Genomic DNA, 21509 nt, shown 5'->3' on the forward strand with positions numbered 1-21509 from the left:
TTATTTTTATTTTTAAAAATCATAAATATATAATATTTTTCATAACGAATCCAAAAATATATTTTTTGTTTAAAACAAAAATCAAATTCATCGTGATCAAAAACATCAAATATTTTGAGTTTATATCCGATGGTATAGAATTGTAGTGTCGTTTTCATGTTGAATTTGATTTTTGTTTCTAACAAAAAAAATATATCGATGTGTTCGTTGCGATGAACACTACATATTTATAATTTTTAAAAATAAAAATAATAATTTTTAATGTTCAAAACAGGTATTACAGTAGGACCTACTGTAATAAAATTACAGCAGGTCCCGGGCTTCCCAATTCAGTGGCCCTTCCTGGTATTGTTTGTTTCTCCTGATTGGACTTTGGACCGGCCCATATGTGCTTTTCTCGCTGGAGGCACGTGAGTTAAGCGTGATAAACGTATGGAGCCTCGATTATATATTTGCACACTGCACAACGCAAGAATGAAGAAAGTAAGGGAGCGAATCGTGCGATTTTGCATACACAATTAAGCAAGATGCCTGCCCTTTACATCTCTACCAACGTCAACTTGGATGGAGTTGATAAGGATCCAATCTTCTCTCAGGCAACCAAAGCACTTGCTACAATCATCGGCAGGCCTGAACATGTATCATCTCTCTCTCTCTCTCTCTCTCTCTCTGTTCGGATAATCTGTGCATTGGCATAACAGTAAATAAGTTGTCTTCTGTTTGTCATTATGGTCTTTTGGGGAATCTAATCTTATATGCTCTAAAGCTCCTTGCCTGTAATAATGGAAGAGGTAAGGATTTAGTTTTTTTTTTTTTTTTTCCCAACTGATATTTCTTAACAAGCTCCATCATTGGGTGTAGATAAGACTTAGCAGTGGTTGCAAGTGGTAACAACACACCCACAAAGGGAAGGGGAAAGGTTACAATATTGGTGGGGATGCAATGATTGACACTGATTAATTGGACAACTGATCCCAATACAGTGTCCCAAGGGGGATGCTTTATTATTATTATTTTTAGATATACTTGGTATTTGATACAAATACAAAACTCCATGGGTAATGCCAAGTGATGTAATATACAAGTCATAGTCCAATCTCATACATTTGAGACATCTAGTGCGGGTATGGACTTAGAGCAAAGAATACCTCAAGTTGGATTGAATCAGTCAAATTTGACATGATATCGAAACAAACGTCAAATAATACGATATATGAGTGATAACCCAACCTCACACAAGTGAGGCGCCTTTTAAAACATAAATTCGTGCACAGTACTTCCCCATAATTGACAGCATCCTTAGAGTATATATTGCTAATACTGTATCATTTTGGCATATAGGGCATATGACACCTTGATGTTAACGTACATCAATGCGCTGGTAATATGTCGCAATCAACTTTCCCAATAATTGAATGTTTTTGTGTGTTGTGTTGTGTAAAGCTTGTTATGGTAATACTAAAGGGATCAGTGGACATATCATTCAACCAGAACAAAGAACCAGCCGCATATGGCGAGATAGTATCAATGGGAGGCATCAATAAGGAAGTGAAGAGGAAGCTAATAGCCACAATTGGCACAATTTTGCAGACCGAGTTGTCGATCCCAAGGACCCGATTTTTCCTCAAAGTCTATGATACAACAGCAGGGCAGAAGATGCCCAAACTATGAGGATTGATAGTGTCATGTTGTTTAAACATTAATAATGAGTTTTCTGCCAACTATGTCTATATATCAAGCTTCGATCCCACACCAGGCATGTAATTTATATAAGCTTGAATATGATGAGTTGATTAATAATATGCACCCAATTTTAAAGTCTCCTAATCTTCTCAAAAAAATAAATAAATTAAAGTCTCCTAAAGAAAAAAATTAAGTATCTGATGCAGATGGAAATATTTCTGATAAATATTTTATTTTGGTATTTTAGGAAATCAATTATTTGTAAATCAATTAGTATTATTTTCTAGGAGTCTAGTATCTTTTTAAGTATTTGTTTCCTATTAGAAGTGTCTAGGGTTTCATTTAGTTTACTATTTAAGGTTGTAACCCTCACTGAGGAATTTCAGTTTTGAGTCTTTGATTGAATAAAATTAAGAGACGGCTAGTCTTTTCCAATTCTTTGGTATTCGCTAGAATAAACAAAGTTTTGAAGCCTTAAATCTGGTATTCATGTGTTGAATCAACAGATTTAAGTAAACTTGTTCCTGGTATTCGTGTGTCGAATCAACAGGTCCAAGTACGTGTTCTTTTCACCACACCGCGCTGCATCAGTTGGTATCGAAGCGAGGTCTTCCTTCGCAATCATGGTACACAATGGTAGAGCTGATGGAGTCTGTGAAGGTCATGGTAGTAGGCGGGTTCCAAGTGAGGAGGTCTACCATCATGCGAGAGATGTTCTTAATATTTTCGATTCAAATGCAGTTCTTGTAGAAGAGTTGATCTTCGATCCAGTTGGAGATCCTATCTTCGATGATTATAACGATGTTGACGACCCAGAGGTAGATCTAAAGTCAGAGTCATACTTGGCTGAATCAGTGTTTGATTATTATCCGGAAGATATAGAGGATTTTCTATTAGAACAAGTTGTTGGTGTGGAAAAACCTACAAAATTTGTAGCTAAAGAAAGATTTCGTCAAAGACTTGTCGTAGAGATACAACATGTGGAGTTTATTATTCCAGAATGGCTTGACGACCCACGTGGAAAATGCTCTTTATTAATATTGTTTCTGAATTTAATAAAGAGTTTAAAGTGTCATGAGTTGGAGGATTGTTCTTTTGTTGCAATGACAACGATTGAAAAATCCAGAGTTTTCTTATTGCAATTCTTTAAAACTCGAGGTCGAGTTTTCTCCAATAAGGGGAGAATGATGCAGATTGAGACTGTGATATTTCTCTTAAATATTTTATTTTGGTATTTTAGAAAATCAATTGTTTGTAAATCAATTAGTATTATTTTTCTAGGAGTCTAGTATCTTTTTAAGTATTTGTTTGCTATTAGAAGTGTCTAGAGTTTCGTTTAATTTACTATTTAAGGTTGTAACCCTATTGAGGAATTTCAGTTTTGAGTCTTTGATTGAATAAAATTAAGAGACGGCTAATCTTTTCCAATTCTTTGGTATTCGCTAGAATAAACAAAGTTTTGAAGCCTTAAATCTGGTATTCATGTGTTGAATCAACAGATTTAAGTAAACTTGTTCCTGGTATTCGTGTGTCGAATCAACAGGTCCAAGTACGTGTTCTTTTCACCACACCGCGCTGCATCAGTTGGTATCGGAGCCGCTCAGGAACAGTATGCTGCCACGGAGAGGACGTGGTGGAAGAGGCCGTGGTGCCAACGACCTGGAGGATGTGGACCGACTTACCCAGCAAGTGGAACGTTTAACCCGGCAGGTGGAAACGTTAATGCTTCAGCAAGGTCATCCCGAGGAAGACGACGAGGAGGGAAATCCCATCAACCCGTTAGTGGAAGAAGATTATGTCGATGACGCACAATACAACGTCCCACGTGAGAACAAGCGGTGGGATACTGGGCTGAGAATTGATATCCCAGAATTTCATGGTAGTCTACAACCATAAGACTTTCTTGACTGGCTAAACTCGGTAGAAGAAGTATTAGAGTTCAAGGAAGTCCCCGAGAATAAAAGGGTTCCCCTGGTAGCAACGCGCTTTCGTGGACGTGCTTCGGCATGGTGGCAACAATTAAAAACAACGCGCCTACGACAAGGTAAGGAGAAGATCACAACTTGGAATAAATTGAGAAAACATATGCGCGCTACGTTCCTACCTCCTAATTATTCTAAGTTAGTATACCAACAACTTCAAAATTGTAGACAAGGTGCTCGTACAGTTGACGAATATACCACTGAGTTTTACGAATTGTTGGCCCGAAGTGATATTAATGAGACTGATGAACAGTTGGCCTCTCGGTACACTGGAGGTCTGAGAACGCAACTACAAGACACAGTAAATCTCTTTGATCCCTTCTCTGTGGCTGAAGCATATCAAAGGGCAAAACAACTGGAAAAACAAATGTCTCGAAGAACTATCGGTGGCAGTAACAGTAGTGGGCAGGGGTCAAGCAGTGGTCCAGGAGTGTGGGGTACAACCGCAACCCCACAACGCGCATCAATGTCTCACCCTGTTGTGCCTAAAGCACCTTCAAGCGCTCCGCAAGGTAGAGCCCAAACAACAGGTCCAAGTACATGTTCTTTCCACCACGCCGCGCTGCATCAGTGGAAGAGGCCGTGGTGCCAACGACCTGGAGGATGTGGACCGACTTACCCAGCAAGTGGAACGTTTAACCCGGCAGGTGGAAACGTTAATGCTTCAGCAAGGTCATCCCGAGGAAGACGACGAGGAGGGAAATCCCATCAACCCGTTAGTGGAAGAAGATTATGTCGATGACGCACAATACAACGTCCCACGTGAGAACAAGCGGTGGGATACTGGGCTGAGAATTGATATCCCAGAATTTCATGGTAGTCTACAACCATAAGACTTTCTTGACTGGCTAAACTCGGTAGAAGAAGTATTAGAGTTCAAGGAAGTCCCCGAGAATAAAAGGGTTCCCCTGGTAGCAACGCGCTTTCGTGGAACAAAGAATTGGAAAAGACTAGCCGTCTCTTAATTTTATTCAATCAAAGACTCAAAACTGAAATTCCTCAATGAGGGTTACAACCTTAAATAGTAAACTAAACGAAACCCTAGACACCTCTAATAGGAAACAAATACTTAAAAAGATACTAGACTCCTAGAAAATAATACTAATTGATTTACAAATAATTGATTTACTAAAATACCAAAATAAAATATTTATCAGAAATATTTCCATCTGCATTAGTATCTATCAACGTCAAGAATTATCACATGCACAATAACTATGCACATCAATTTTACACGGGGTAATAGCACTTTTGAATACTGAATAATTTGACCAATTTCAACTCGGGAACTCATTTTTCAAACGTTTCAAGTTGAGTATCCAAATTTTAAATTTGTGTCAAACTACTCACACGGGCAATTTTCCATCATTTTGGGCAGACGACTTTCCTACACGGCATTAACAAATTAAAAAAAAAATATGTGGCAATAAAAATAATTTAAAAAAAGAGAGTATCAAAACCCTCTGTCTTGCGCTCTCATCCTCGATCTCTAATCCTCTTCTTCATCTACCTCTCAACCTTGTTACTTATCTCTTTTCATCTCTTCTCACCCTCCCATGGAGACACAGATCTTCAACTTGAGCGGGTCATTGTGATTGCTTGCAAGTTCTGTTCTTGAAACCCTATAATTCTTCGTTGATCTCTCTGTGCCTCAAGGAATTGAAAGCCCCACAGAACCATCCTGCTTCTCTTCCCTCCCTTGTGGTGCTGAACTTTCACAAAGCCCCCATGGAACCATCCTGCCAGAGAGGGAAAATGAGGATATCCAAAAAAATTATTTATTCAAAGAACATACAAAAAAGCAAAGAAGAGAACGAGAAAGGTACGAGAATCCACTTCAAGCTAGAACAAAAGAGAAATGAGATCTTGTTTCAAATCACGGGTCTCTTATATGACTCTTCTGTTGGAGAAATATGGTAGGATTGGTTGTGATTGCAACAAAACTTGTACAAAACTAGTGCTTCAAGGCGCGTAGTCGCTTTCCTTAAGACAGTATTTGCCCCCCACCAAATGGTTGCACTAGGTTACAGCAAATCCGCCTCCAGGATACAATGAAGCTTGGTCTATGGACCACCTTCTTCTTGGTGCAATGGCAGTAGAAGGTCAGAGTACTTTGAGAATAATCAAGAGAAAGAAAGATACTTGTCTTTCGATTTCTGCAGCAATAGAAAAACAATAGAAAACTTTATGAAGAGAGAATGGGAGAAAGTTGATCGAAAAATTGGATGCTCAAATGGTTGGAGAATAACTCTATTTATAGAGTTTGTGGTAACTCTTCACATAGGACATGTCTTTACAATGAATGATCATGTCCTTACATGAATGATCATGTTCTTACAACGAATGATCATGTCTTTACAATGGTGACTCTTCTTTTAGGACACCATAAAAGGACATATCTTTACAATATGAAGAGTTGCCTCCAAACCAAATAAAAACATGTCTTTTAAAATGAAAGTGTATGTTAAAAAGTCATGTCTTTTCAAAACAAAAATCAAAATAATTTTGAAAAATCTCTAACATCCTCTCTCATCACTTATTGAACTCAGTGGAGTCTCTTAATTTTGACATGGTTTCATGCTGAACTTGGCTTTATGCTTTTGACATGATTTCTGCAATTCTTGGATCTGCCTTTGAATCTCCATGGAAGGCAATACATGCTCCCCATCACGTGTCGATCCTCGGATCCATAGTCAGATCCAGTAGAAACATCCTTGCCTACGACATGTTGCACAACAGGAAACGATGGCGGTGCATCCTGAAATTTCGTCGGCGGAACCGCCTAGAGAGAGCAGATGTGCCTTCGAGAGGGTACAGAACCAGTAGAATTTTTGGTTTTGGTTTTGATTTTTTTTCTTTTTTGTTATTTTCTTGTGTTATTATATTTTTAAAAAATATATAAATCATATCCAAGTCACCAAGCCACATAAGCAAAACTTGTTGAATTTGACTTTTTAATGCCATGTGGGAAAGTTGACTGCTCGAAATGGCAACAAACTGCCCGTGTGAGTGGTTTGACACAAATTTATAATTTGGACACCCAATTTGAAAAGTTTGAAAAATTGATCCTCGAGTTGAATTGGGTCAAATTATTCAATACCCAAAAGTGTTATTACCCCAATTTCACACACTTAAAATCCAATCATAGATACAGAGGGTCCCACACCAAATGTGTGGTCCCCCAGTTATGTTGTGCTTTATTGCCGTCATTGAATTTCAAGTACGTAAAGTTGGTGTACATGTGATAATTCATCTATACATTATATATAGCTTGAGAGTAATCACATGATGCAGTGGCACCATGGTGAGTCTGGTGTGGCATCAACATTAATCAAATCAGTTCAACTTCATAAGCGTTGGGCAATGATTCGAGTCCATGGGCCACAATAGTTTTAGGATTCAGTTAGGCCCCCAGACAAGGATGGGCTGCATTTTATTGGGCTGGTAAAGTACGTGGGTGAGGCTGCAAAATTGTGGTGCTCGCAAGGTCAAATTCGGCAGTTAACATGCGCCCCTTCCTTCAACAGTCATCAGTCATCAGCCATCGGTAGGCGGTAGCTTTATTTTTCCATTTTACACGGACATCGAGCAAGAAAGCGTAGAAGGGTTTTTATTTTGGCGGTATTTGCAGAGACAGAAACGATGCCTTGCCTGAACCTTTCAACTAACGTAAACTTGGATGGTGTTGACACCTCCTCCATACTCTCTGAGGCCACCTCCACCGTCGCCAAAATCATCGGCAAACCCGAGGCGGTGAGAATCCCTCCCCTACTCTCTATATCAATTTGTGTGTATATGCGTGTATTTGTCTCATCAACCTGCATGTTTAGCGTTTGAACTCGATTTTATTTTCATTCTTTGAAATTGTTGTGTCGTAATTGTATTTTATTTCTGGTTTCGAGTCGTATTATCTGTGTTCAGCGTTTTTATAGCTAATTTGCGACATTGAACTCTTAATAACCTGAAATAGTGAATTATTAAGTGAGGAATTACTGGCTAGTGCCTGTGAGTCGAGTATTTGTTGCCTGATATTTCGATGCAATAGGTGTAGCTGGGGCTATTTTGCAAATTTATGGATCCATACGCTCTCCTTTGGTACTAGGTATTTAGGGCTTGCCCGTTTAGGGTGTTGGGTCGGGAGGGGTTGGGGAGTGTTGGGAGGTGTTGGATTTTTAAATATAACATTTGTTTTGAGATGTAGAGAGGTTTTGTCCCAACTGTCCCGAACGCTTGAAACAGTCAAGGGTTGAGAGGTGTTCGGGACTAACACCTCTTAACCCAACACCCCTGAACGGCTCAAACGGGCGAGCCCTTAATGTGTGCCTTAGCTGATTTTTGTGCCGCTTTCTGCTAGTAATTACTAATGAATCTTTTGGAAGAGGGAGGGGAGGCAAGGAGAAGGGAGGAAAGTTGGGGGTACAACTCTCATTCATCGGGAGTTCTACCTCTACCATCTCCTATTAGCCATAATATGTTGCCCGCCTAAGTGGGGGAAAATGGAAGGGAACAAAATGTGTATTGCATTTATGTTTCTAATTCCAAAGTTCTCATGCCACCAGTTAGTACATCGTCAAACAATTGATGAAAATTACTCGGTTGAACAAGCTATATGTTCTCAATTTGTCTGATTAGACTCTTAGCATCTGTTTGGTTTGCCATATTGGAATACTGTTCACAGCTGACTACGAAGTCTTCAATGGAAACACCATATAGCAAACTATGGGAAGCCTAATAGAGTGCTATAATTATTCCTTCATAAAGGGCTCATGTCATATCTCAGTAGAATTTGGAAAACTCTGATTGTGTTTCACCTTAAAAGTTCTATGCAATGAAATGCATTCTAAAATTGCAAGCATTACCCGGTTAATTCTAACTGCAGTTATTGTAACTCATTGTGCAATGAGCCTATAGTTCATTTCAATCATATATGACTTATTCATTGGCGTTAGTCTAGGTAGAGACGCATTCTCTATCAGGGATTAAGAACCAGGATTTAGCTAAAATAGAATGTAATCTTGGTTTTTCACACTGAAGCGCTTTCATTATTTTTTCTAAGAAGTGTTGATTGCTTGGGATAATACATTGCTACTTTACTTGTAACTGTAAATATTTATGTTTGTTTGGTGCAGTACGTAATGGTTGTTTTGAAGGGATCAGTGCCCATGTCATTTGGTGGCTCTGTGGAGCCTGCAGCCTATGGCGAGTTGGTGTCCATTGGAGGCCTTACTCCTGATGTGAACAAGAAATTGAGTGCTGCAATTGCCTTAATTCTTGAGACCAAGTTATCAGTGCCCAAATCTCGATATTTCCTCAAGTTTTATGACACAAAGGCAAGCCATTTATATTTTTTGGTTAATTTAAAAGATGGGCTGTTGTCATGCACTCATGTATTCTCATTGCATTCTTCCTGTTTGTTTAGGCCCATCAGAGCCAAGAACATGCACAGTGTTTGCATGCTTTACACCAGCATTAGATAATGTAATTAAATCTTCACTGATTTAACTTTGAGCATAGCCATTGTCAGTTTTTCTCGCAATACCAGTTTTATGTTTACTATTTTGGTTATGCCCATTGTAGCACTCATTTTATGGAACTCTGCTACTCACTATCATTGCACATGGTGCTGATGCCTCTCTTATTTTGCAGGGTTCAAATTTTGGATGGAATGGGTCCACCTTCTAAATCAAGCACATTTTCATGGGAACTTGATGCTATGCCACCTGATATCTATATGGTGTTTTGTGATCGTAAAAACTTGGTAATATTAAAATATATTGTCATTTTCATGTTGTTTAGGGATATGAAACTTGTTTGATCGAGTATGCATTATTGAATGTTGTCTTATGGTGGAAATTAATGTTGACTGGGTAATTGATATAATTGAACATGTTGCATGATTAAGTTTAGGATTATGATGCCATCATGTTGACATCTAATTTACTGCTTAAGTGTCATCGAGAGAATTAGCTATTATTTGACCTGCCTTGCGATGTAAGTAGGAAATCATATAGAATACTTGTGCATTCTTGTTCATTTATCACTCGTGCTTCTTGTCCTTCTATCCCTTTTTCGCCATTTACCATGCATTATGACCACGAATGGTACAAATTCTTCACCAAACACTCCCTTGCTGGTAGGTGGTTTTTTTTTTCTTTTTTTTTTTTTGCTGAGGCTGCAAAATACAGAATTTTAATGGCATGTTAGGGTGAGGATCATGGTGTTGCTCTTGTGCACACAGCTAGAGGTTGAAAAAGGCTTTTTTTCCCTGGTAGGATATGAAGGGTATTCTACTTTCCTTTTGAAGGACTTGCTAATTTTTGCCATGCTTGTTAACCCTGTCTACCTGAGCTTTGTTTGTTGTAGAATCTGGAGAATATTTTGTCTTTATTCTTTGAGGCACAACATTCCCTCCAGTTTGAACTGGTTTTATCCTGAAATTTTCCGTTTGTATTTGAAGATGTCGAATGGTATTATTCTTGTGAGTTGCGACTGCAATGAAGTTAGATACAGATGCCTCTGCTTTTATCATGGCTGAAATGGTTGGACTATGTAATGGACGTGGTGCTTTGCCACAAGATTGAGATGGCTTGCAAAAATTTCAACTGAAAATCTCAGAAATTGGGTCTTAAAACAGTCTAGATTGGGCTGGGCCTCGTAAAATATGAGGGAGACTGCTCTCCTTTTCCTTTACTCTTTATAAGGGTGATCATTGTGAGATTACATTAGTCACGGATTAGCTGATCATAAGCTCGATGATCTTGGTTGAGCTAGCTTACGAAGTTTAGAAGAGTTCGATTGTCCAGTGAAAAGAGATGCAATACATTATGCTAGGACTTCGGCTTTGTTGTAGATCTATTTGGGTTTGAAATGGTCCAAAAGCTCAGCCCAGATTTAAAGCTGCAGGCCCATAACTTCTCTCTCCTGACCAGAGATTCCGTGGACGACGAAGTTGGCAAGAGTGAGTAGCATTTAACCATTCTTAGCACTTTCCTACATTTACGATTCTCTCCGCATATTAACACAACACCAAACAACAAAGCAATCAATCCTCTTCGATCTATAGACCCCCACGAGTACCAGGATGTCTGCTCCTTCTCCTCCCGTCCTTCCAATCTCTAACAACCCACCCACCACCGGCACGACCACTGTTCCGGTCGCCGCCGTCACCACCACTACCTCCACCCAGTCCCAGCCGCCAATTCAAACCCCCGCGTTCCGTGCCTATATTTCTAAGCTCTACGAGTCCATCCGCAGCGGTTTTTCCCAGAGGCGCCCCTGGTCGGAGCTTCTCGACCGTTCCGCCTTCTCCAAACCTGAGTCCGTCGGAGATGCTTCCCTTCGTATCCGCAAGAACTACTCTTATTTCCGCGTCAATTATCTGGCAGTAGTCACTGTGATTTTAGCATTTTCTCTTTTGTCCCACCCTTTCTCCCTTCTGCTTCTGCTCGGCCTTCTCTCGTCCTGGGTTTTTCTCTACCTGCTCCGACCCTCTGACCAGCCACTCAACCTCCTTGGCCGTACCTTCAGCAATCGTGAGACTCTCGGGATCCTTATTCTGCTCAGCGTCTTCGTCATCTTCCTCACAAGCGTTGGATCTGTGCTTATATCTGCCTTCATGGTCGGTGTGGCACTCGTGTGCGCTCACGGGTCGTTCAGGGTTCCTGAGGACATGTTTTTGGATGAACAAGAGCCTGCTGCCACTGGATTCCTCTCCTTCCTCGGTGGGGCTGCCTCCAATGCCGTCACGGCTGCCGCTCCTGCTGTTGCTGCCGCTCGTGTTTGAGGAGATTTGGGTGGTGTAATTTCATTGGATCTGTGGATCGGGTGATTCAGGATCTTGTTGGCTGGGTATACGTATACCTCAAAATTTCTAATTTTTGATATACAAAATAAAAAATAAAAGTAAAAATACTTAGGTTTGGGAACATATGTAGGTATATCTTCTTTATGCTCTTCTGAATAGGATTCTATACATCACAAGTATTGGATCTATAGATTCTTTTCCTTCATTTGATTACAAGATACAGTGTAATATGATCTCATTGATAATGAGTTAACATTGATATCTCATTTCATATTGTCCATAATATGAATGAATAGTGCACAATTTCCAGGCTTGGTTATGTCACGTTACTTCGGATCTTGTGCGTAGAAATTGGTTGTTCATGATTGGCTATGAATTCAAATGTTATTGGATATTGCATAAGGAATTTTTTAATCCTATGTATGTTGTATGCGATCCATGTAGATTTGCAGGTCTTTTTTCTTATTATTCGTCTCGTGTTTGAATTTGTTTTAAATTGGTTGTATGTTGGCTTAGAATTGATTGATCCATTGGTATCGATTGCTTGTCTTTCATAATGCTTGCAATATTCAAGTCCAGAGTCAGGTGATTAGTGTTTGCACATTATTGTATCCATTTCTATGTTACAAAGCTAGTAGAAGGCTAGTAAAGAAGATAGATGATATTTGTTTCCGGAGAAGATGCATGTTAATTCTTGTATTGCCTTCAATCTATATCTAGTTGATTGACTATAGATTAAAAATCAACTTTTCAATCTAGGTTATGATGTTTATGTGCCATATGTTGATTTCCACAGATGAGGCTAGTAAAGACGATAGATGATATTGTTTCTTCCGCAGTCTCTCATATAGGGTGGCTTTAACTGTGATGGGCCTTGCAAGACATGTTTCTCCTTGATACAATTAGCGTTCGAGGCATCATGGGAATGATCTTTTTGACTGATGACTGACATTTTCTTTACATTTCTTTGATATGCATGATAACAACTTTTAGTTTGTAACAGTATTGCAGGAACTTTCATGCTTTATCCTGTTTATTCCGTCTGGCATTGAATCCAATGTTGCATGTTCACATCATTCTGTGTTGGTAGGATGGTACGATGGAGCTTTAATCATTACTTAGAGCTGCATCCACCCAACAGTGATGGGATGAATCTCTTTGACTCGAAATCATTTGTTTAATAATCTACATATGTTCTTATTGGATGTGCTGCAACTTTTATCTTTTTGTTATTGGGCTTGTAGTTGTAGTTTTACCTTGAAGCATTGAAAACTGAAGAAGTGACTCGCACTATTGATTCATGTAGGTAGGTATTATAAGCCTGATTTTATTGCTCATTTAAAAATTGGCAGGATGTTGCATTTAATCGTTAGATGGAAAATGACTGGTTTTCTGTGTATCGACAAGGCGTTGTTTATGAGAGAACAACATGCTGGGTATTTGCATGTTCGATCTATTTCTCATAATGGTAACTTTGATAGAAAACCGTAGGCAGCAAACTGTCATTTGAATTACAGAAGATTCCTGAACTCCCTAGAAAGATGGTTATATGTGGCGTATTTGGGTTAGAGCATGTCAAATGGATTATCCTTTTTTATTTTTATAGCTTTTAACGGGTTATCTATATCCTTACTTATTTTTGGTTTTTATTCTTTGGAAACTCAAATTTAGGATACGCCTCATGTTACCCAAATCAACTTAATAATTTTTATTCGTTTGATGTGGAGTAGTGCTAGAAAGTTGGTAATCTAATTAGATTTTAGATTTTTACTTAAAATGAAGTAGGGTTGGATATGCTTTAAAACAAGTGAGACGTAGTAACGCTTAATGAGTTAATGTTGACGATTGGGTTTAGCAACCCTGCAATGAGGTGTCGGTGGTCAGTTGCCAGCCCATTATTCCAGTGGCAAGCTCGTAATTTTTAACTGTAAAGGCAAAGATCATGCCCCATGAAATAGAGCCGTTGGGAATGGGACCCTCTGCAGGTAAGACTTGGTCCAGTTCATAACCGTTTAGGACATACATGAAGTAAAACTAGCCGTTATGATCAAATTAATCCTACTCCCCGCCATCGTGTACTCTCTCTCTCTCTCTCAAACCTAGATTCCCTCATATACTCTATTAGACACAATCACTTTAGCAGAACCCATTTCACTATCTTAAAACTAATCTCTCCTCATTATCATCTTTCCTTTCCTTATACCTCCATAGATCCAGAGTAGATATAGAAGTACTACGAAACAGAGAAAGGAGAAGAGAAAGACGATTAAACTAAAAAATTCTTCTCTCCTTTCTAGTTATTTTCTGCATTCTTGCTTCTTCTTTTTTTCTTTGATTCTTTATTTTTTATCAACACAAACAGATTTAGAGAAATGAGTAATTGGTGCCAATTCTTGGATTCAAAGAAGAAAAAACCAAGGACACTACACCACAAAAAGAATTTTTCTCCTCTCGAGTTCCAAAATAAGTTCTCCATTTTTAATTTCTTCTTGTTTCTGCTAGCTTTTACCTCTCAAATTGTTTTGCCTCAGGCATGGGACGAGGTGATTGTAACTCTAGCAGATTATCAAGCACTTCGAGCCATCAAGCAGGAACTGGTCGACTTTGAAGGAGTATTGCGCAGTTGGAATGACAGTGGATATGGAGCTTGCTCAGGTGGGTGGGCTGGAATCAAGTGTGTCAAGGGACAGGTTATAGCAATCCAGCTTCCTTGGAAGGGACTTGGAGGCAGAATCTCTGAGAAGATTGGTCAGCTTCAAGCTCTTCGAAAGCTTAGTCTCCACGACAATGTGTTAGCTGGTGCTGTTCCATGGTCTCTTGGGTTCCTCCCCAGTCTTAGAGGAGTTTACCTCTTCAACAATCGGCTCTCGGGCTCTATCCCTCCTTCAATTGGTAACTGTCGTAAACTTCTGGCTCTTGATTTGAGCAACAATTCACTTAGTGGTATAATACCTTCCAGTGTGGCCAACTCTACCAGGTTATACAGGCTCAATCTGAGCTTCAATTCCTTTCTGGGTCCAATTCCTGGTAGTCTCACTCGGTTACCTTCTCTGACCATCTTTGATCTCCAACACAACAATCTTTCTGGTGCTATCCCTGATTCTTGGGGTACAACGGGAAACTACTCTTACCTACTTCAGGTCTTGACCCTTGATCATAATCTGTTGTCTGGACCAATTCCTTCTTCTCTTAGCAAGTTAGGTTTCCTTCAAAAGCTTTCTCTGTGTCATAACCAGGTTTCTGGGACCATACCAAGTGAACTCGGCAGGCTCTTTGAGCTCCAGAATCTTGATTTATCAGACAACGCCATCAATGGTAGTATTCCTGCTAGTTTTGCCAACCTCTCCTCGCTTGTCTCGTTGAATTTAGAGGGCAATAAGCTTGAAAATCAGATCCCTGATGCCATAGACAGATTACAGAACCTGTCAGTACTTAACCTGAAAGGTAATCGATTGGAAGGTAATATTCCCCCAGCAATTGGGAACATCTCTGGCATCAACATACTAGATTTATCTCAGAATGATTTCACTGGAGAGATTCCCGTTTCATTCGGCCTCCTAGCAAACCTTACCGCCTTTAATGTTTCTTACAACAACCTGTCTGGGGTTGTTCCATCTGTCCTCTCCAAAAAGTTCAATGCAAGTTCTTTTGTTGGAAATCTACAGCTTTGTGGGTACAGCACTTCAACCCCATGTCCTTCTCCGCATCCTCTCATTCTTCCACCAGCACCTGCAGAGGCACCAAAACATCATCACCGCAAACTCAGTACCAAGGACATCATCCTAATAGCAGCCGGTGTCCTCCTTGCCCTTCTACTTTTATTTTGCTGCATTTTGATATGCTGTTTAATGAGGAAAAGGTCTTCCTCCAAAGGAAAGAATGGTAAAGCAGACAATGCAGGGAAGACTCAGAAAGGTGTTCCCGTATCGCGAGCTGAAGAAGAAGCAGGTGGCCAAATGGGTGGAAAACTAGTCCACTTCGATGGACCATTTATTTTTACAGCTGACGATCTACTATGCGCAACTGCGGAGATAATGGGAAAAAGTACTTATGGGACAGCATACAAGGCAACATTGGAGGATGGCAATCAAGTTGCAGTTAAGAGATTGAGGGAGAAAACAACAAAAGGCCAGCGCGAGTTTGAAGCCGAGGCTGCTGCACTTGGAAAGATTCGTCACCCAAATCTGTTAGCCCTCAGAGCCTATTACTTGGGACCTAAAGGAGAGAAGCTTCTTGTCTTTGATTACATGCCCAAAGGGAGTCTTGCATCCTTCCTACATGGTAAGTTGATTAATCTAGTTCTCCAATAAATCTTAGGCTTGTTTAGAGCTGTGTAATTGATTTTTATAATTGTCTTTCTTGATACAGCACGAGGACCGGAAACCACCATCGATTGGCCAACAAGGATGAAAAGTGCCATGGGTGTTGCTCGTGGACTAATCCATCTCCACAGCCAGGAGAAAATGGTTCATGGGAATCTGACATCAAGCAACATACTACTTGATGAGCAGAACAACCCCCACATTGCAGACTTTGGCCTCTCCAAGCTCATGACGTCTGCTGCCAATATCAATGTCGTTGCCACCGCTGGAACACTCGGCTACCGTGCACCAGAACTTTCAAAGCTGAAGGACGCCAACACAAAGACAGATGTGTACAGCCTTGGAGTAATCATATTGGAACTGTTAACAGGTAAGTCACCTGGAGAGGCAACGAATGGAATGGATTTGCCACAATGGGTAGCATCAATAGTGAAGGAGGAATGGACAAATGAAGTGTTTGATTTGGAGCTTATTAGGGATACACCAAACATAGGCGATGAGTTACTTAACACGCTGAAATTAGCATTGCATTGTGTAGATCCCTCACCAGCGGCACGTCCGGAAGTTCAGCAAATTCTGCAGCAACTAGAGGAGATCAAGCCAGACCTGGCTGCCAGTTCTAGTGATGATAGAGCCCCAGTTCAATCAGCAAGTGATGAATAGATTTGTTATTATCTGGTTATGCGAGAATAAAGGAGTCTTTGATAAATTAGGATGGTTTTACAAGTTATAAGAGGAAGGAGTAGCACTCTCAATATTCTTTAGTTCTTTGGTCGGAGTATGTAAATACTAAATAGAGTTGTGTGGCATTGTTTGGAATTAGCATTCTTTTTCATATATTATAATAATAAAATGATGGAAATTACATCTGATATACATGACCAATACTCGTCTGAGTCTTTCTGTGCATTAATTTTTTTTATTTTTATTTTTTAGAGAGCCTTAAAAAAGCTAGTCTTTCTGACGCAAGGGTAATTCCGTAATTCCACAACATAGACAATTTCAACGATGTCGTTTCGATGAACACCAAAATAAATGCCTCCCTCTTCGTAGTCTCACTCTGAGATGGTGAGCTTATTGGAGCTGCTCCTCTCGCTCCTTCTCGTCTCTCTCTTTCTAAACCCTAAACTCCTCCTCTGTCTCTCTCTCACATGGAGCACCAGTTGCAGAAAATTGCAATATCTGGACCGACTCTAACATCGTTGCTTCAACGGTTTAGCGCATCACCAGCGGATATCGACGGCTTGCTCTTTGGCCGCGTGACTCTCGTAACCCCTACCCTCACCGACGACTCTGCCTCCGCTTCCTCCGATCATCCTCACCTCATCGCAACCATCACTTCTTTCCTCTCATTTAATTCCGCTCTATCCTTTTACGATCCGCTCGGCAACCTCCGCCTTGGACCTAATCAATACCAAAACCTCCTCGGCTGGTTCTCCGCGCGCCGCAGATCCGCTCTCCGTCCGTCCATGCGCGAACTCTCCGTATCCTCCTCGCTATCGAAATCCTCCAATTACAACAGCGCAGCGTCCGCCAACGACATCAACACAAGTTATGGTAATTTCTCGCCGTGTATTTTCCTTTTGGTTGCTACGCCGGTTCAAGAGTCATTAATTCATACGCACGATTACCGCGCGTACCAGTTCGTGGCGTCGACGTCGTTCGAGGCGAAATCCGTGGAAGTGGTGAATATTGGGCCTGCGTTCCGGGGGCATTACGGAAATTTCAGTCCTACCTCTCCGTTGCCAGTGCTAAGCTGTGAAATGAGGGGATCTTCGATGATGATGACTGAGGAGGAGAGCTCGAGGGAGTCAAAGGAGGCGACGAGGGACCAGAGGCAGCTGAATAAGTGTGCGGAGGGTTTTGAAGTCCGGAGATTGAGGCAGTTGCTCGGATCTGAATCTACGAGTTACACGGCCGGATTGGAAGATATGTACGAGAAGATGTTGGCCAAGATCGAAAGCTTGGCAAGGCAGGTCGAGACTAGCTCAGCCAAAGTTCTTGAGCAGGTCAGTTGGATTTGCAATATTACTAAAATTCTTCTTTATTTATTATTGAAAAATACTGTGTTTGATTTATTGCTATGTTTAATTCGAAATTTTAGGGCAATCCAGTTGGATTTATTTTTCTCTTTTAATGTGATAACTTGGAGATGAAGTTTGTCATGCTTTTGAACTTTTGGCAGGAAAATCTCAACAGGAAGTTGAGGTATAAAGTCATCAGGGCAGGACTAGAATGATTGGTGTTTCTGCCCTCATGTCAGGTGATTCTTTTTTTTTTTTCCTTTTAGGTTATCAATTTCTGAATTGGAAAGGATGTTTGCAATTTAAAATGCAAACTCAAGATTCGAGAGAGAGATATCCCAGTGATTTCGCTTTGAATAAACTAATTGAACACTAGATACATTATGCATCAGTTAAGTTTCATATTTGGAAGTTAAAATGCAACTCATGAGATATATCATCAACAGGTTTGCTTGAATGAAACAAATTGAACCATGGATACATTGTGGATCGGCTAAGTTTAATGTTTGAAACTCAAAATGCAAAGTCATAAAATATATCGCCAACAAATTTGCATGGAATAAACAAATTGGACGCTAGTACATTATGCATTGTTTATGTTTTTGTTTATCTTTGATTTTTACTGTTGGGAATGAAATCATCAAAGAGAACTCTGTTAGTGTTCTTTTATCCAGTTAAGTATCTAATATTATCCTGTGAATTGCTTGGGATACTTCAGATTGGGTAGGTATGTACAAAATATTGATGCCACAATCTTGTCTTAGGCAAACAGTATTAACCTATTGTCTCTTATGCCTAATACATGATCGTGGGATTTAACACATCGAGAGAGATTCTATTACAAGTTGCTAGATGATCAATGCTGGATATTAAGTCTTGATGATCAACGCCTAACAGTGAATATTTGCTAAAAGAAGTGTATAGACATAGGAGCACCATTAGATGCGAATCTTAAGGAAAATATGGAGCTTGTTCTTTCTTTGTTTGGGGGTTTAAGCTTTCATCGAATAAACTGTTTTTCCCTGATTTAGTCATTGTACTTCCTTTTTTCATTGTTTCCTAATGTATCTATGGAATCATCTAAATCTTTCCATTCATTCTATGATTTCTTTTCTAATTGTTACAAAATTCTTCAATAGTTGCAATTCATGTTTTGGAATTTTCTTGAGTCTGCAAGATTGTAGATGTTGTTGATAGTCTGTTTTGAGGCACTCAAACAGGAGTAGCACGGGAATTTTCATTATTGGACCCTAGACATGAGCAGCCTCTTTCTCACACCACAGCTACGCCTTGAGAGGTTGCATAGGTGGGCAAAGGAATCATATTTTTGTATTTTCCAAAAAGTTCTCACGAGTGTCTTTAAGACTCCAAGGAAGAGAGTGAAAATTAGTGATCAGGATTAATAAGCGGAGGTGTTATGAAGAAAAGTTTAGCTTCCAGCTAATGATCTGTCAAGTGTAGTATGATCCATAGTCACCTGTTAGAGAAATTTTCTACTCTGCAATTTTGCCACCTTTTTTTTTTGAAAATGATTTCCTTGTACAACATGAATCCATATGTGGATTTTCATTAATTTCTATGTTTTTTATTATGAAAACTTTTTCACTGGGTTTGTGGAAATTTTGTATTCTAGATGTATGGTTTAAAATTTTCATTTAAGATTGTAGTGTTTTATGGTTAATGCTGTTTTCTTTATTTCTCTCAGCCTTTTTGTTCGCTTGATATCTTCCTTGTCTCATTGTCCTGCTCCTCATACATATTGTTTTCTGGCCTTTTAAAATCTGCCTTGTAATTATATAATACAAGTGCAGGAAAATTTTGCCGCCCTCTATATTGTTGCTGCTCCCTAAATGTTATCCATTTTTAACTTTGGATCGTCTAGCAGCCTAGCTTGTGTTCTTTTACTCTTTTACCTGGTATTTCATGACACTCATGTTACCTGATTTTTCATGTTCATATTATTGTTTTCTTTAATAATCTTAGTTAAAACATGGCAACAGCATAGAAGATTAAAATGTTGTAGTTATTGTGTCGGAATTGTATACCGTATAATATTGGGTTTGGCTACATGAATCCGTATGAGAAATGTGTGAGAATCCACATGGTTTGTGTGCTTTTTTGGGCCTAGAATTAGTGTTTCATTCTTTTCTAGTTTTCTTGTCTTCCTTGTTGAAGATGCACATAGAAGGTAGGTGTAAAAAACATTGGTTGAGATGCAGGTTCCTGCTCTTTTATGTTTTGTTAAGCTGCCAGAAAGAATACTTGAAGAAATACTGCCATAGAGTATCATGAGTTATGGATTGTGACTATAATTACCCTTCTATAGTTTTGCTTAGGTGCAGGTGGACATAGGATAACATCTGTGCCTCTTTAAGGAGAGCAGTACAGCTGAGTTGAAGCAGATATCTTTCATTGGGTTGTTGAACCAAAATAAGTAGGTGTATCAATTAGGCACGAGGCATGAGTTAAAAATTCGACACTGTTTAGAGTTTAGCCCAAAAGATAATTTTTTTAAAAAAATGATTTAGTGACTGACAAAGAGAGAATTAATGCAGTATCTGAAACCAGTTCTTACATGCACTTCTGAACTGTAATTGGTGTAAGAAGCAAGATGTGAAAGAAAACAACAATATGGTGTTAATACAGTATCCTAATACATAGTAGGAACATTGCTACCCCTTTTAGACCTAAACAATTACATGTGGGCATGTTTGCATTGTGTAGTTTGGCTCGTGAATTGAATGACATTACCAATACCCTGATATTTATAATTGTCTGTGCATGGGTCTACTACGGGGGAGGCCTATTCAATTCTTCCTTCCATTATGAGTTTGGTCTTTTAGCATTGATAGAATTTGCGAAACCACTGCATTTAACTTGTTTTTCTCTCACTTCTAGTTCCTCTTCTTTCTTCAGGATTCTTTTGAGAACCGGGAAGTGCTTGTAGCACGGACATTGAGTATCCGATTTGCATGAAGCTTGGCTTGGATTGGCGCTTCATTCAATTGGATTTTTTTTTGAGGACTCTGAGACGGTGGTGGCTCAGTGCTGCCTCAATTTAGGTGAATGTGTACAGGCCACGTTGTCATGTAAGTAAGGTTTGTCCGCTCTGTTATGAAAATGAAAGTATCATCACTGTCATGTCCTATTGTGCTTTTACGTTTCCTCTTAAATTGTGCTGATACCAACTCCGTTCGAGTGTTATGGCGGACAGCACAGACTAGAATGTGGATTCTAGTTCTGAAATTGTGGGATTTGGAAAAGGGATGTTCGCCAATGATGTCCTGTTTCTATTCTGACTGTATTAATTCAACTGCTCTCTTCTTGCATGAACATAATGATATTTATGTATAAGCATGATGGACACAATACTATTTGATTAAGTCGTCTTTGAGTTTTGGTGTACCATTGGATTTTTTTTCGTCATGTATGAACTATGAATCTCAGATGGCGGTATTTTTTCTTTTTACCAGTTGTTTTCTAACAAGAAGAATAGTTTACAAAATCTTGGCAAACGGCCCATCTGCCAGAACGGCCCAGCCGGTTTGGGGCCGCCCAGCACCTCTCCTCGGGCTTGGCTGGGGCCCATCAGACATGGTCCTTTAACCTGCTGGCCCAGTTGGGTCGTTCCTATTTTAAAATTTTTCGAAGTTTTTTTTTTATATTTAAGTAGGGGAAAATTTATCACGAGCTG

At 39.6% G+C, this 21509-nt stretch overlaps 5 protein-coding genes and 1 long non-coding RNA gene across 8 annotated transcripts; 5 read left to right on the forward strand and 1 right to left on the reverse strand.

Moving 5' to 3' along the window:
• The first annotated feature begins 465 nt into the window (after positions 1-465).
• Positions 466-1821, forward strand: LOC119989510 (macrophage migration inhibitory factor homolog). Its single transcript, XM_038835095.1, has 2 exons — positions 466-638; positions 1444-1821. The coding sequence occupies exons 1-2, from the start codon at positions 528-530 to the stop codon at positions 1669-1671; spliced, it is 339 nt and encodes a 112-aa protein (XP_038691023.1). The 5' UTR covers positions 466-527; the 3' UTR covers positions 1672-1821.
• Positions 1822-4924: 3103 nt separating this feature from the next.
• On the reverse strand, positions 4925-5567 carry LOC119995178. Its single transcript, XR_005467635.1, has 2 exons — positions 5492-5567; positions 4925-5404 (listed from the first exon to the last, which is right to left on the reverse strand). It is a non-coding gene; the product is annotated as an uncharacterized LOC119995178 (long non-coding RNA).
• Positions 5568-7187: 1620 nt separating this feature from the next.
• On the forward strand, positions 7188-9643 carry LOC119995010 (macrophage migration inhibitory factor homolog). 2 transcript variants are annotated; one of them, XM_038841365.1, is made up of 4 exons: positions 7188-7418; positions 8795-8995; positions 9085-9143; positions 9312-9643. In XM_038841365.1, exons 1-3 carry the CDS (start codon positions 7308-7310, stop codon positions 9136-9138), a joined length of 366 nt encoding a protein of 121 aa, XP_038697293.1. In that variant the 5' UTR covers positions 7188-7307; the 3' UTR covers positions 9139-9143; positions 9312-9643. The 2 variants fall into 2 exon arrangements, with proteins under 2 accessions (XP_038697293.1, XP_038697294.1); XM_038841366.1 differs by lacking the exon at positions 9085-9143 and having other exon boundaries at positions 7197-7418.
• A 972-nt stretch (positions 9644-10615) lies between these two features.
• On the forward strand, positions 10616-11798 carry LOC119995009 (PRA1 family protein B4-like). Its single transcript, XM_038841364.1, has one exon. It carries the CDS (start codon positions 10747-10749, stop codon positions 11446-11448), a length of 702 nt encoding a protein of 233 aa, XP_038697292.1. The 5' UTR covers positions 10616-10746; the 3' UTR covers positions 11449-11798.
• A 1477-nt stretch (positions 11799-13275) lies between these two features.
• Positions 13276-16667, forward strand: LOC119995470 (probably inactive leucine-rich repeat receptor-like protein kinase IMK2). Its single transcript, XM_038841981.1, has 2 exons — positions 13276-15750; positions 15838-16667. Exons 1-2 carry the CDS (start codon positions 13842-13844, stop codon positions 16452-16454), a joined length of 2526 nt encoding a protein of 841 aa, XP_038697909.1. The 5' UTR covers positions 13276-13841; the 3' UTR covers positions 16455-16667.
• Positions 16668-16855: 188 nt separating this feature from the next.
• LOC119995099 lies at positions 16856-21223 on the forward strand. 2 transcript variants are annotated; one of them, XM_038841480.1, is made up of 3 exons: positions 16856-17800; positions 17977-18054; positions 20714-21223. In XM_038841480.1, exons 1-2 carry the CDS (start codon positions 16943-16945, stop codon positions 18028-18030), a joined length of 912 nt encoding a protein of 303 aa, XP_038697408.1. In that variant the 5' UTR covers positions 16856-16942; the 3' UTR covers positions 18031-18054; positions 20714-21223. The 2 variants fall into 2 exon arrangements, with proteins under 2 accessions (XP_038697408.1, XP_038697407.1); XM_038841479.1 differs by having other exon boundaries at positions 20732-21223.
• Positions 21224-21509: the final 286 nt, after the last annotated feature.

The sequence above is a fragment of the Tripterygium wilfordii genome, chromosome 3 (genome assembly GCF_013401445.1).
Source record: "Tripterygium wilfordii isolate XIE 37 chromosome 3, ASM1340144v1, whole genome shotgun sequence".
Classification (NCBI taxonomy): Eukaryota; Viridiplantae; Streptophyta; class Magnoliopsida; order Celastrales; family Celastraceae; genus Tripterygium; species Tripterygium wilfordii.